Genomic DNA, 14,416 nt, shown 5'->3' with positions numbered 1-14,416 from the left:
GTAAATAATCTACAGACTGCAGTACAAAAATGATCAGAAAAAGTGATGAGAAAAACTAAAGACTGCTTAGATCAGAGGCCTATCCTCTCATAATCACCTCAAAGACAAAACTGACACTGTGGACCTCTCTGGATTGAGGTTACAAAGCATTTCCATCACCTTTTGAACTGTAATCTTTTGGCAATGGGCAAAAGCTGCCACTGCATTCAGCCACAGAAATCCAAAAGGAAGGCAGAGGACAGGCTCCCTTGTGCCCAGATCCCTGTAACATCAGGTTTGTTTTACACCATTTTAAGCAATCCTAAGAAAGGTATCATGTCCCAGAGGGAGACACATACACCAAGCAAAATCCTCATGGTTAGCAAAACAAGGAGATGACAGCACATGAGCAAGGGTGACCAGGGAGCAGGGTTTAAGGTTCCTGCTGCAGACGCACCAGGGAGCAGGGTGTAAGGTTCCTGCTGCAGACACAGCAGGGAGGAGGGTGTAGGGTTCCTGCTGCAGACGCACCAGGGAGCAGGGTGTAGGGTTCCTGCTGCAGACACACCAGGGAGCAGGGTGTAAGGTTCCTGCTGCAGGCACACCAGGGAGGAGGGTTTAAGGTTCCTGCTGCAGGCACACCAGGGAGAAGGGTGTAAGGTTCCTGCTGCAGACACACCAGGGAGCAGGGTGTAGGGTTCCTGCTGCAGACACACCAGGGAGCAGGGTGTAGGGTTCCGGCTGCAGACACACCAGGGAGCAGGGTGTAAGGTTCCTGCTGCAGACATAGCTGCACTTTGCCCATTTCCCTGCCTCTGCAGTTGCTGCCCATCACCAGTGCAGCTGGGAACCAAACCTCACCTCTAGAATGCATTCATATTTCAGAAACAAGAGCTCTCTCTAATCCTTGTAGCAACTGCCACAGTCCTTGCAGCAAGAGATTCAATGTGCTACAAATTTGATGGAGGGGAAGGCAAGAGAAAAAGAATGAAGTGAAGCACATAAGACAGTAATTTTCCTCACATACTGAAGCAGGAAAAAAGATTTACAGGAACAAAATAGTTCACCCAAGAAGTAAAATCCTGAACGTGCCCGTTCACTCAAGAAATACACTCCATCTCTCCACAGGACAGCTTTTCATTCATTAAATTAATGACACCTGTCCTCAACTTAGACTTTTGTCATGCTGTGAATAAAAAGTACTTTAACTTAGATACAGCACCACATGCATTTGGGGTAGCCAACCTTCCATATCACAGCTGTCTCACATCTGATCTGCCCAAAGCAAAAGATAAAACATATGGCTAAAATGGAAGACCAGAACATCTCAGAAATAAACCTTTATTGTCACATAACTCAAATGTGAGGATACCTCAACCTTATTGTCCTTTCACTGCTGCAGCTACACGTATTGTGTGACAACAGTTTTGGTCAGAATCAGCTTTCATGACCATTTCTTAAAAGGCTACAGGAAGCAGCAGATCTCATCACTCATCAGTGAAGTCACATGAGGTCAATATAAAATACCTACCAGAATACCTTCTGTAAGCTACAAGATGCATCAGGATCAAGTTGTACAAACTTATTTTAACAATGAAGTAGAGAATCTATTGCTCATCTCATCTCTATTGTTAAGCCTGTAAGTCTTACACAATCAGACATTAAAACAATATTCTGTTTCAGATTTAAAATCTTAAATTATCTGTCAGAAGTTTTTGTAGCATACTCTAATGTCTCAGCTATAATTAAGTATAATGGTTTTAAAGCCTGGCCATATTCTTAAAAAAATACTTCTCACCACAGTATGGTACATGGTACTGCAAACAAGGTATTTCCTACTGTACTAAAAAATTTGTATCTGTATTATGTAGATGCAGGAAGGCAGCTGTGGATTTAAATTCCCTAGCCTCCCTTCCTTCCTTTACCACAGATTTCATGCAGATGTATCTTTTTTTCCTGAATGTTTTAAAGTTTCATTCCAGATGTATGACAGTATTAAAAAAAAAAAAAAATATTTCTGGATCACAGCACTGCTGCAGGAACAAAACCAAAAAATATTGCAAGAGGCTGCTGTTCCATAATAAAACAAAAGTAATTAGAAATGTTGTCCAGGCAGTTGTTTCTATAGTTATGCTAAGTGACTTGTGCTTGAAGAGTTGAACTAATTGCTCTAGTGCTGTTTTTATAGAAACACTGAATTGTTTGGATTGGAAGAGACATTAGAGATCCTCTTGTTCCAAGACCCTGCCATGGGCAGGGACAGCTGAAACTAAACCAAGCTGCTGAGAGCCCCATCCAAACTGGCTTTGAAGACTTCCAGGGATGGGGCATCCACACCTTTTCCAGGCAACCTGTTCCAGTGCCTCACCACCTTCACACTGAAGAATTTCTTCCTCATACCTAATCTGAACCTACCCTCTCTTTCAGTTTAAACCCAGTCTAAACCTTCCCTCTTTCAGTTTAAACCTGTTCTCCCTTGTCTGCTCACTACATGACCTTGTAAAAGTCCCTCTCCAGATCTCTTGTAGCTCCTTCAGGTACTGGAAGGTGCTACGAGGTCTCTCCTGATCCTTCTCTTCTCCAGGCTGAACAACCTCAACCTTCTCAGACTTTCCTTCCCTCTGAGCATCTCTGTGTCCCCTCCTTGCCCTGCTGCCCGCACTGCTTTTGATGCAGCCCAGGACACAATCAGCTCTCTTGGCTGTGAGCGCACATCACTGGCTGATGTCAAGCTTCTCAGAGAAACACTTTTTTGCTTTGATTTCTATCAGCTATTCCAACAAGAATGAGGAATAATTTCTCCCAAGAGTAAATGTTTTCATAGGTTTTTTCCTACCTTGTGCTCTCTTACAGATTTTCTGATTGATAAGTCAGGCTGAGGTAGAAAAATCTCATCATTTCATCTGACAGCTCTTTTAGTGAAAATAACACATGATATATAAAAGGTTAAAGCGTCAACTGAAAGAACATTTCTGAAAATAGAAAATTACTACATGGTTTTGAGTGAAGTGCCTACTAAATTCATAGCATATAATTCATTTCCTATTTGCAGTCAGCATTACTCTCAGTAAATAAGTGCCATGTTTTTGGTAATAATCCTAACCTTCTGTCTATCTCCCTTTTGTCTAAAAAACAAATCTTTGTGCTTTCTTTTTGAATAAATTATGTAATTGGCTATTCTTTCAGAATATGTCTTTTATCTTGACCTATATGGTAACAACTGTAGTCATATACAGACTTTAGGACAAGCATAAACTCCTACTGCAAAACTTTACTGCAGTATTATGCAATTTCAGTTTAAGTACAATACTGTTTCTTTTTAACTTGTACAGTTACTTAACTTGATACATGCAAATATTTATATATCTTACTAATTTAAAGATTAAAAACTAGATATCCCAAGAGCTACAAAAACACTTAGCTACCTCTTCCCTGACAGCTATTAAAATGCCAGAAGTCAGATATTTTTCATCCTGATCCAACAGCACTGCTAGCACTTCTGAGAAGTGCAGGTTTCTCAGTGACCACATTACATTATTGGGATATACATTTTTATTAGTAGTCTCCTCAGCTAAATACAGAGGCCAATCTAGTATTTAGCCTCAGTTCTCCAAGATGGAAAAGAAAAAAACACCAACGCAAACCAACCAAGCCAACAAACCCCACCAGCAAGGAGTCAAACAACTAAAAAACAAAGGGATGGAGAAGCCTACTCTCTCACTCGAAGGAAATTCAGCAATTGAAAGGTAACCTGTATTGCCAATTCAGATGAATGAAATTTTGCTACAATGTTTTTAATAATGAGATGACTAGCAAATTTCACGCAGGTTGCCTGCAAAATCCATGATGCTCACTGATGGAGAAAACAGTTACAGAAGCTTGGAAAAGAAGGTAAAAGAGAAGATAAAACTGCTTGAGTATGGTAAGACTGCTTCAAAAAGCTGTTGGTCACCTCTGTACTGTTTCCCAGAGAGGGAAAACCCTTCACAAGAAGGAAAAGCATTAGCACTTATCCCAGCTATCTCCCTCACATGAAAAATCACTACTATGTCTCCAGAGAAATGTGGGCAAGCTAAAACTCAACCCTCTGCTGAAATGAAAGGCTAGTTTGAAGATCCTCTTTTCTAAAAGAAAATTTCTGAACAGCTGTCTAAAGAACAACACTTGCTCTGCTTTCAGAAGTAGGATTTGACAGAATAGCTCATATAACCCTTGAGAAATAGAAATAAGCAAGACTATAAGCGTCTAATTTCATAAGTACACTTTATCTTGAAGAAATGAAACAGGGGAATGAGGGCAACACCTAACAACTATTTAACAATAGGTATTTTCTGAGTCACCTAAATATTATTTGGTCCCAACTAAGAATGGTAATACTTTGTCAAGTTGTGCTCTTAACAAAGAAAGATGAAGATCTGTGAAACACTGGCTTATCTGTATCAAACACATCACAACCAAAAGAATCTACTTGTCACAATCTGGCTGCACTGTCCCTAATTGCTGGATTAGATTTCAGGGACCATACCAGAAGATGTTCAAAACTAACCATATTTGCTGGCAGTTCAGGAGAGCTCACTTGAGCTTTAAGCCTTTGGATACACAACAGTTTATTGAGTTCTCCATTTTTGTTAGCTTAAATATTCACTCATTTTGAAAATGTGCGATAATGTGTTGAGACATCACTGAAAAATAAGCAAATCAACGAGGAAAGCTCACAAAATATGACATGCTAGAAAGGAAGTTTTAAGTGCTAAATAAAGCACCAGGAACATGTTTGATAAAGTATGGTAAAGCTGACAGAAAAAGTTCTGAAAAGTGCTCAAAATCATGAAGCCAGCTAGAGAAGTGGCAGGATCCCATGGAGAAAAGGTGTGGAAGGAGCAGTCATGGATAATTCCACAGCAGTAGGAATCATGAGATCTTTGTGTCAGCCCTCACTGCTGAAGGTGTGGGGAGAGGAGCCCCATGAGTTAAATGAATCTGGAAGGTGTCAGTTATGTGCTTGCACACCATGATCAGCTGGCATTCATCCCTCAGTTCTGAAGGACCACAAATGTGAAATTATGGTAAATGGCAGGCCAAGGTGCTCCAACAAATATTTTTAAAAATAACATGCCAGCGTGCAAGTTCCATCTGAAAAAATAGGATGTAAAGGCAATCTTCATAGGGACTGTAGCCCAGCAAGTCAAATGTCTATCCCTAGTAAAATGGCAGACTATACAACAAATATTAAGACCACTGAGCAATAAGAGATTGGTGAGAAAAGATCAGCATGGCCTCTGTTCACTGGCTGGAGGGCTATGAGGGTATCAAAGAGCACACAGACAAACGAAATCAAATACACAGAAATCTTGCAAAATACTTTCACAAGTTTTCACACTGAAGTCCAACCAGAAAAGTGAAGTTATTAATGGATTGGAAGAAATCTGGTGAAACAAGAGATAGAAGCTTGGAGATTGCTTTTTAGAGAGGAGAGAGTCAACAGCAAGTACTGCAGAGGCAGGTTTTGAGACCACTTTTATTCAGAATCCATTACTGATGATCTAGAGGAGGATTCTGATGATACTAGGGTCTTTGAATTCTCCCCAGATCAGTTGTTAGTCTGCCCGGTAGTCCCATTCATGGTGCCTTCTGCCACTGCCCTCCTTTTCCTTGGTTCTCCTCTCCATCACAGAGTCTACACACACAAAGGAAGACCAATGGGAGAGTGAATAGTGCAACATAAATTCAAGGAATTATACACTCATCTCTCCCAGCTTTTCTAACTATCAGGTAATGCACTGGACTTGGAAACAGAAGTATCATCAAATTCAACAGATTCACTCACCAAGTGTTAATGAGTATCAGTACCTGAACATGCATAAACATGCCATTAACATGTTAATAGTGTAGGATATAAAACACTAAGAAGTATTAGGCATAACCAGCAGCATGAAAGAGAAGTGGAGCAACCCAAAGACCAGCAAAGAAACTTGAACTTGATGCAGAACATACAACAGAAATTTCCAACAGTGAAACAACAAGGAAAAATCACACTGCCAAATGAAACTTGCTAGTTTTCAGCATCACAAACAAAACAGAAAGAGATGAGGGCCAGAGATGAGGGCTTGAATCAGGACTTAAAAAACCCCAAGTTTAAAGCCCATCATAGGCCAGAAATAAAGAGCACTACCATTTTACCATCTACAACTACCATCTAGCCCTAGTGCTAGCCATAGCACTTATGAATGGAAAGCTGAATGTCCAGACAAAATGAAACAAGACTGCCTGATGCAGTTTGTCAGTTTTGCATGTTAGTTATGCATATGATGCAAAACATTATCTACATAAATCCAAGTTGAGATTAAAAATGTATATATTATCTCTAGTAAGCTGAAATCGTAATTTAGGAATGTGACAGAATATGCAAAACAATATGCAACTGTTTATTGAGCATTCCAATAAGAGATTAGCGCTTACCTCATGCATAGAGACTTAACCTTTGGCTGCACTAGAGTGTCAGGTTAAAGCCATTAGGACCTTATCTAGTACGGGTAATAGATCTGTTATCAGATGCATCAGATCTGCCTCCCTCCCTTTTTCCTGTATGCAGCCTTCTTATATAATGTCTATTTCCATTTCAGATTAAGTCTTTATTTCCAACATCCTGTATTTGGAATATTACATAAAGCTGTAGCATACGGACCACGGCTGGGAGTTTTACTTCTCTGGATTAATATGACCATATTTTTAATTTATACCAACCTTACACAAACAAGCAACAAAACCTTGGGAGCCAGGTGAAGCTGGCAGAATTAAATCCTGGCAGACAACAGAAATTTCTACATATTCCATCCCAAGTGCAAAGCACTCCTCTTTTGACCAAATTTTTGCCTCTTAGAGAGAGATTGATAGAGGCTTTCCAAAGCAGCAAGCAACAAAAAAGGAAGCAGATTAAGTGCACAGAGCACAAGTTCACTGCATAAATGTACCCTCTCATATAGTGGCTAAATACATATCTGGCTATTTAACTCTGTGGGACTGAACTCCCAGCTTCTTCACCAATTCTAGGCCACAACAAGAGAAGTATCACTAAGGAGAATCTCTGAGCTTACCACTTCAACATACTGTCAGTTGCAATGCACAAACGGACAGGAATCAAACTCACCTTCTTGAATGAAAAGTAGCATATAAGGGAAGAAAATAAAAAACTAAGAATTTTCTGCTAACAGCAAATCTCCTTATCTGGTATTATGTGCAAATTCCCATTCCGCTCTGCAACTCAGCAGTATTTGTTGTACCTGTTGTTTGATGCTCCAAAAAACAAGCTTGCCCCCTCAGCTGAGGTCAGTAAAGTAATCCTCTTCAAAACAACAGAAACACCTCAACTACAGAGTGTTAGCATAAGGACAGGAACGTAACATATTCATTAACCTCAGGATAATTAAGCATTCTCACTCCCCTCTAGAGTAAACAATTTATTTTGGTCAATTATCAGATCACCAGGATAGGACAAATGAGGAGATAAGCTGCTACAAGAAGAATTACCCAGCAAATTCCTTGGTCAGTTGTACAGCTTTTCTTCTTGTTCATCAAGACTGGGAATTAGTGAGAGGTGAATCAGAGTGGCAGTGGGGCAGCAGCCTGGCTGCTATGCAAACAAGGTTCAGCAACAGCTGAAACAGGCAGGTTACCAACCCTTCTAGACACAAATGCAAAAGCACAGCACCACAGGGGCTGCAATGAAAAGTCAATCCCACCCTGTTACAGACCTAAACCAAAAAAAAAAAAATAGGTCCTCAAAGTGTAATTAGTCTTCTCATACCAGTACATTCCACATACACTCTATTCCTGGAAATTTTGCTCTATTCTTCTGACCTTTATCTGCATTTTTCTTAGGTTGGAGAGCTCCTTTAACATATTACTCAGGACAAGAAAGTAATATAGCTCAGATGCCTTAAACTGTGACTGTTACATTTATATTATCATAACAAGTAAAATTTGAAATTGTCTTGGGCACAAAATTAAAGTAATACTTTACAGCCAGATCCCATTGTTTGTCCTAGAAGCAAAAGAATAACTTTACCAGAAACTGAAATTATCAAGATGATTTCCTTTTGGGCATCAACAATACAAAAAGTGAGAATTTCTGACAATTTATGACTCTGGTTTGATGCATAGCTATTAGCTGTCAGTATTCCACATCACAACTAAAACAAACAAAAAAAGAAACAAGCCTTCATGCAACAGACCAAATCACTACTTCAAATTATCTTCCTTGACTAACTGGAAAGTCTTGAAAGTCTGTCCTAGCCAACAGAAGAGGAGCTCTCCTTGCATTTCTCATTATCCTTCTAACATTTTGCTCTGTCATTTCCATTCTATCAACATTTCTCCTGTTCTGCCAGAGGCACTCATGAACTCTTTTCAAACAATGTCATTTTAAAATGAGAAACACAGAATGTGTAGACTTCTCCATGCTTCCATACAGTTTCCTTTAAATTCAGATAATTTTCCAACAGTATACTACTTGATTCACCGGACTAGAAAAATCACAGCTACTGTGACTCAGATGCTCGTAGAGAGAAACAAATGCTCCATGACCTTGAGGTTTCACCTTGTGAGCATGTAGCTGAAGTGCCAGATTTACTGGCCATTGGCTGTTCACGCTCACCCAAAAAAATGCATTCAGATACCTTCTGAGAATATGTACAACTTCGAGGCAGGCAAATGACCTAGGGATGCACTTCTGCTTTCACAAACAGCCACAAGATAAAGATGATGCAAGCCACCAGTGCCGTGAGTCGGAAGACAACCTACTACAGAATGACATCTCCAACTGAGTATAACATGTTCATAGAAGTTTGAGATCAATTTTCTTTTCCTCACACAGAACTCTTAGAAAACACAAAAAAAAACCCCTCATGGCTAGATCTACTCCCATGGACAGAAACCAGAATAGCATTTATGAACAAACTTGCAGGTGGACCCATTCTTTATTACCAGCTTCTAAGATGTAAATTTAAGCAAATGCCTGTTTTGCATAAAAATTAAGCATAAATTGGGCATTTAAGTCTGGCATTTAGCATTTTTGGTTTGGGCTTTTGGAAAAAAAACAAGTATGTTTATTTTGGTCAAAAGTATCTGTTTCTATTTCTTGTAATCTACCTCTGTGACATTCCTTCACTGAATACCCTTGGAATTAGCAACAATGAATTATCAATTAGTATTTGCCTATGGTTGTTTTTTTACTGGCATCCAGGCTAGTTTTGGTGGGGTTTTTTCCTGTTTTTTTGGTGTGCTCTTCATTCAATCTTTTTCTACAATTGTTTTCAAAAGCTATTGTTTAAGAGTAGCTTAAACATAGAACCTACTATTTCTAGCATACAACTTAGAATCCAGTATTTATCACAGTCACATACAGTATTTTACCAAGATGGAACAAAGATCCATCCAAAGATCTTTGGATTAGCCAAAGATCACATCACAGTTAAGAGATAAGTTGCATGGTGCCATTGATAAGACTTTGCTTATTAAATGGAAATGGGAGTACAAATAGTTCAATCTAACATCCTGTCCTCATTCTTGTAACTTGCACTTTCCAAAAGCTTCTTAGATCTTCCTGTAAAATAGGACTGTTTAAAAAAGCTAAAGTAAGAAAAAAAGCCCCACAAAATCGCACAAACTTTTTTTCATTAAAATTATCTTGCAGCAGGAAGATTTACAGGCTCAAAGAAAGCTTTTTAACAAACATGAATTAATTCTTCACAACCAACCTATTTTTCAAGCCCCACAGTTGTGGGCTATGTTTTCCTTTAGTATCTAACCAGAAGAGAGTAAAATGAACATCTCAGCAGGAACATGAAAGGCTTCCTAATTGCACAATTGGGCGAATATCAAAATAGGCTTTCTGCTGTAAATCAGGAGTCATTCTTAACATGGAAAAAACCAATTCTCTCATGCCACAGTGGTGATTACTTCTTTTTCAGAAAACTTGTGACCAGAAGTGTTCTTTTAGCTACAGTTGAGAGTCAGGCTGAAAAGCAAACAGTCCAGAGAGCTTCTTCACAGGAGGAAAGAGCTGGTGTAAATTCAGAAAGGCTCTCTTGGAGCAAACAAGGGGTTTTATGCAGGCACCTTAGTAAGAATGGCAATCAGTGCCTCATTAAACTTTTGTATGCCACCTCTTCCATTTAGTACAGGCTTCACCGTGAAACTGCTTTAAACACTGTCAATGGAGAACGGGCAAAAAGTAGTGCCATTCCAAAAACGGAAACTTGTCAAAGGAAATTAAAAAAATTCCCTATGAATGAGGATGAATTTTCAAAACACCATATGTAAACTGAAATACAATTCAAAACACCCTAGGTGAGGCTATGGAAACTTTCTGAAATGCACTGTTTCTGTTGAAATGGACTTTACTTTTCCTGGGAAGTACTATATTGCCTTGGACACAGTATTGCAAGGTAACAGCATAAGCTATACTCATTACTGCTTAGTGCTTATAAGCTACTTTGAAGACTGATAGTGCTGTTACCTAAAAATGACACTTGATATTGCGCTTCAAAAACTCCTCCACAAATTGTGAAGTACTTGTTTGTTTACAGCACTGTAGAAGAATAATTATGCGTAACACAACAGGCTGCTTACAGTGTAAGTCAGATCAGCCCCTTAACAGGCTTAACTCATGTACTGGCTTTTTAGAATAGCTTTTACACTGAACATTAATGAATGTGGCTTTAAAAAGAAAAGAGCACTAACCCTGTAGAGAGGGTGGCATTTGTCCTTGAAACATGGTGCCAAACGAGCATAGATCTGCAGGCTATAGTAATAACTTGCCAGCTGGAGAGATAACGCAGAATGTAATTGCTTTTCAAAGCACTTGTTGGCATCTACCACCTAGAAGAAATAGAGAATTAATTTACATGGAAGAATTAGCAAGCATACAACATTAAGTGTTCAAACTTTCTAAAAAGCTACTTGCTATCATTTAGAAATAGCTCTGTGTTTTTTCTGGCACAGAAGTAAATCAATAACCTCCATACATAAAGATAATTCTACATTATGGTGGTTTTTTCCCCCTTGCACAAACACCTAACCAAAACATTTTTCCAACTACACTATTGCTGCTTCTATACCACAAGGATATTATCCACATTTCTGAGTTACATTAGAATTGTCAGTCTGGTGGTCTAACTTCTATTTTATGTAGGAAAATGTATCTTTTCATCAGTGCCATGCTCAATGGACAGTCCAATGGCATATGTTCATTTTCCTTAATATGCACCAGCCCAATCTGTAAAAATGTGTATTAAAATGAATTTGAATAATTAAGCTTTTAATATCTTGAGGAAATTAAATTTGCTAATGGAATTCTGCTATGAATAGTCTTTCCTGGCAAAAACATACAAAGTCCCTGTCAACATACCTGTGGCAGTGCAAGCAGATAGGCAAGAGACAAGGCCGCATCCTTTGGTAAAGCATCACTTGCCAGCTGTAGCAGAACTGCAACAGAGATGGAGCAGACACAAAGTTTGGATTTCTGACCCATTTGGCCTTGAGAGCTAGCAAATGAAATGTTTTCAGGGCAACTATATTTTATTAGACACTAGCTTGAAGCACTCCAGACATACTTAATTAAACACTTACCAGCACAATCCAGAAAGAGATAATATATAATTAAACTGCAGCACAGCTTTACCTTAACTTCCAAGGAAAGTGTTTGATGCATTAACCAAAGAAGAATGAGATTATGCTAAACAAATGCTAAACAAAACCACCTGTACTGATTTCCAAGTAAATATTTTGCTTGCAAAATCAAGGAAGTAATGTAATGTTCTAAAGGTCGAAGATACCAAGAAGAGGAATGGTACAAAATGTCTTCACTTCAAGCCTGAGCTCAAATTCCCTTATCACTGAACACAACAAATCATATTAAAAACTTCTGCCTTAATCAAAAATAAAAACAAAAACCACAAGTATCATAAGAAACACCACAAAAAGGTTCTGCCACGTACTGAAAACAACTATCAGTACTACAGCAATTGTAATAAATTCATTAAAGGATAAGCATTCTGATTATAAACTCATATACTTCTGGTAAAACTGACACAAAAATCACCTGCTTTTCCTGCATTATAGATACCAAACTTGGGGGGAGGGGTTGTTCCCATTGTTATAGATTACATTATTACTAATGTTATTAATAACAATATTATTTCAATAGGAAGAAGCTATCTTGCAGCAACTTAGCTCTTTGTTTATTTCAAGGAAGTCTCAAACACCTGTTTGTTAATTCCCACATTACATAAACTCCTCTGCAGGGCATGCTGGTAAAAACCCAATTACTTTGTACACACTCCCACAGTTAATTCTTTGTTCCAAAGAATGACTTATAAAAGGCTTGAATGACCAATTACAATTTTAAGATTATCATTAATTTGCCATCAGCCTGAAGTGGATTTACATGCTGGCCCTCAGCCAGATACAAGCACTAAATTTCTTTGACAAGTCACCACAGAGGCTGCAACATAAGCCTATCCAACAGCATCTATCCTTTAAGCTTCAAATGGCTTTTACTGTGCTTCAGACAGTTTCTTGCTTCTGACAGATTGTTTCTGCTACACTCTAATAACCTGTATGCTGTCCAAGCAAAGATAGTAAGAACTCCAGAAATATCTAATATTAAAATCTTGATGACAATTGCTGGCTCCTCCTCTGATAACAAGCAGTTAATTTGTTTTCTTACAACCACCTCTAGTTAAACAGAAAAAAAAAAGGGAGGAGGAAGAGTTTCAGCTCTGCTCTCTTTTCCCTTTCTTTGGAGAATTAATGTTGGTAAAACCTCCTGAATACACAATAAAATATGGGTTCCCTTTCAACTTAACATCCCCAACATGACTACTGACACACTTGCAAAAACTGATCTTCACCATTAGGATAGCAATAATTACAAAGAACACAGCACCAATACAGGGCCAGAAAACAATATGATTTTCTTCACACTTTTGCATGAAGTGTGACACAATGGCATCCCAACTCCCAGAAGGTATGTAGGAAGAAAGAATTGCCTCTATTGTCATACCTTCCAAGAAAAAAAAAATCAATAATTTTTCTGCATGCTAATGTGTTCATGATAGGTTTTCATGCATCCATACTTAGATGTGCACTTTACATACACACAAATACATGTATGCAAAAATAATTTCATACAGCTTTCTGTCTCCCAGGGAAGCCATGCAAGAATCCTCTGCAGTCTAACAGGGCTGAGTTCAAGTCACAGGCTCCAGACATCAGCAGGATGCCATTCTGTCCTATCATCTACCTTCACAAAATTTACAGGAACTTAATGTCATTTCAGACCACTACCAAATCTGGAATTTACCAAAGGGATTAGACATTACAGGGTTGGCAAACCACAGGAGGGCAGGCAGTGACAAGCAAAATGCCAATGCTGCTGTCCCGCAAGCACAACTTTCTCACAGAAACACAAAAATATTTTGATTTTATAAATATTTTCGTTTCCTGTGCAGGTCTTTATGCCTCAGCCTGTTTGAGAGGCTAAGTATTGAAAAAATGGTTTATCTGTGAAAATTGGAATTTCTCCATACATAGAAAGTTTTAACTCACTTTTGATGGGCTTTCCTCTGAAAAAAATGCAAAAACTGCTTTGAGTCTTCAATTGTTCATTTAGCCCATGACAAAATGTCAATAAACTCAGAAGCATATACTGCAGTTAAACAGCCATATCTACAACTAACCACAAAATTATGGGGAACATTAAGGTATTATTTGCTTTAAAACCCTTGCGGACTAATAGGTCCTGAAAAGCCATCTTTTCAAATTTCATCTTCAACCTCCTGATCAATCCCTAAGGCCTAAGGAGAAAGAAAACTCCTATTAAACAGAGATGCACAACACGGCCTCAGGCCACACCAAGTCTGGGTGCACTATCAGCCCACAGCTGAGGAAGGAGCACTTTAACAGGACTCAGGGAAATGAGAGTTACCATTTCACTTGGAAATACTCAGTTTACCACCTACATCCAGATAGCAAGGACAAGAAAAGTCGAGGTGCAAGGCTTGTAACACTACCCAATCCATAAAAGCAGCAAGATATCCTGAGTTTTATTACAGAGTTTTATCAAGGCTAGACTGGATGGGGCTCAGAGTGACCTGGTCTAGTGGAAAGCATCCCTGCCCATGGCAAGGTGTTGAAACAAAATCATTTTTAAGATTCCTTCCAACCATTCTACACTTCTATGATGATGCACACTGTCAGCAGGGAAAGTGTTTAGCCAGTCTCTCACACTGCACATGGCACTGTTACAGTAAACAAAGTCTGATGCTTACTCCAGCCTCTCCTAAGAAAAAGTGCCAAGTACAATGAAGACTTCTTTGCTAAACTGCATCTCCCTCCAGGTTCTTCAGTTCTTTTGATGGAGTTGAAACCTGCTGTT

The 14,416-nt window shown here is 38.8% G+C and overlaps 1 protein-coding gene across 1 annotated transcript in view; it reads right to left on the bottom strand.

Moving 5' to 3' along the window:
- Positions 1-14,416, bottom strand: part of NBAS (NBAS subunit of NRZ tethering complex) — a 161,210-nt gene that overhangs the window by 67,779 nt on the left and 79,015 nt on the right. The window contains 2 exon segments of the mRNA XM_036380093.2: positions 10,720-10,857; positions 11,387-11,463. Of these exon segments, the coding sequence (XP_036235986.1) occupies positions 10,720-10,857; positions 11,387-11,463 (215 nt within the window).

The sequence above is a fragment of the Molothrus ater genome, chromosome 3 (genome assembly GCF_012460135.2).
Source record: "Molothrus ater isolate BHLD 08-10-18 breed brown headed cowbird chromosome 3, BPBGC_Mater_1.1, whole genome shotgun sequence".
Taxonomy (NCBI): Eukaryota; Metazoa; Chordata; class Aves; order Passeriformes; family Icteridae; genus Molothrus; species Molothrus ater.
The sequence above is the reverse complement of the archived record's forward strand: the minus strand, read 5'-3'. Positions and strand labels throughout refer to the sequence as shown.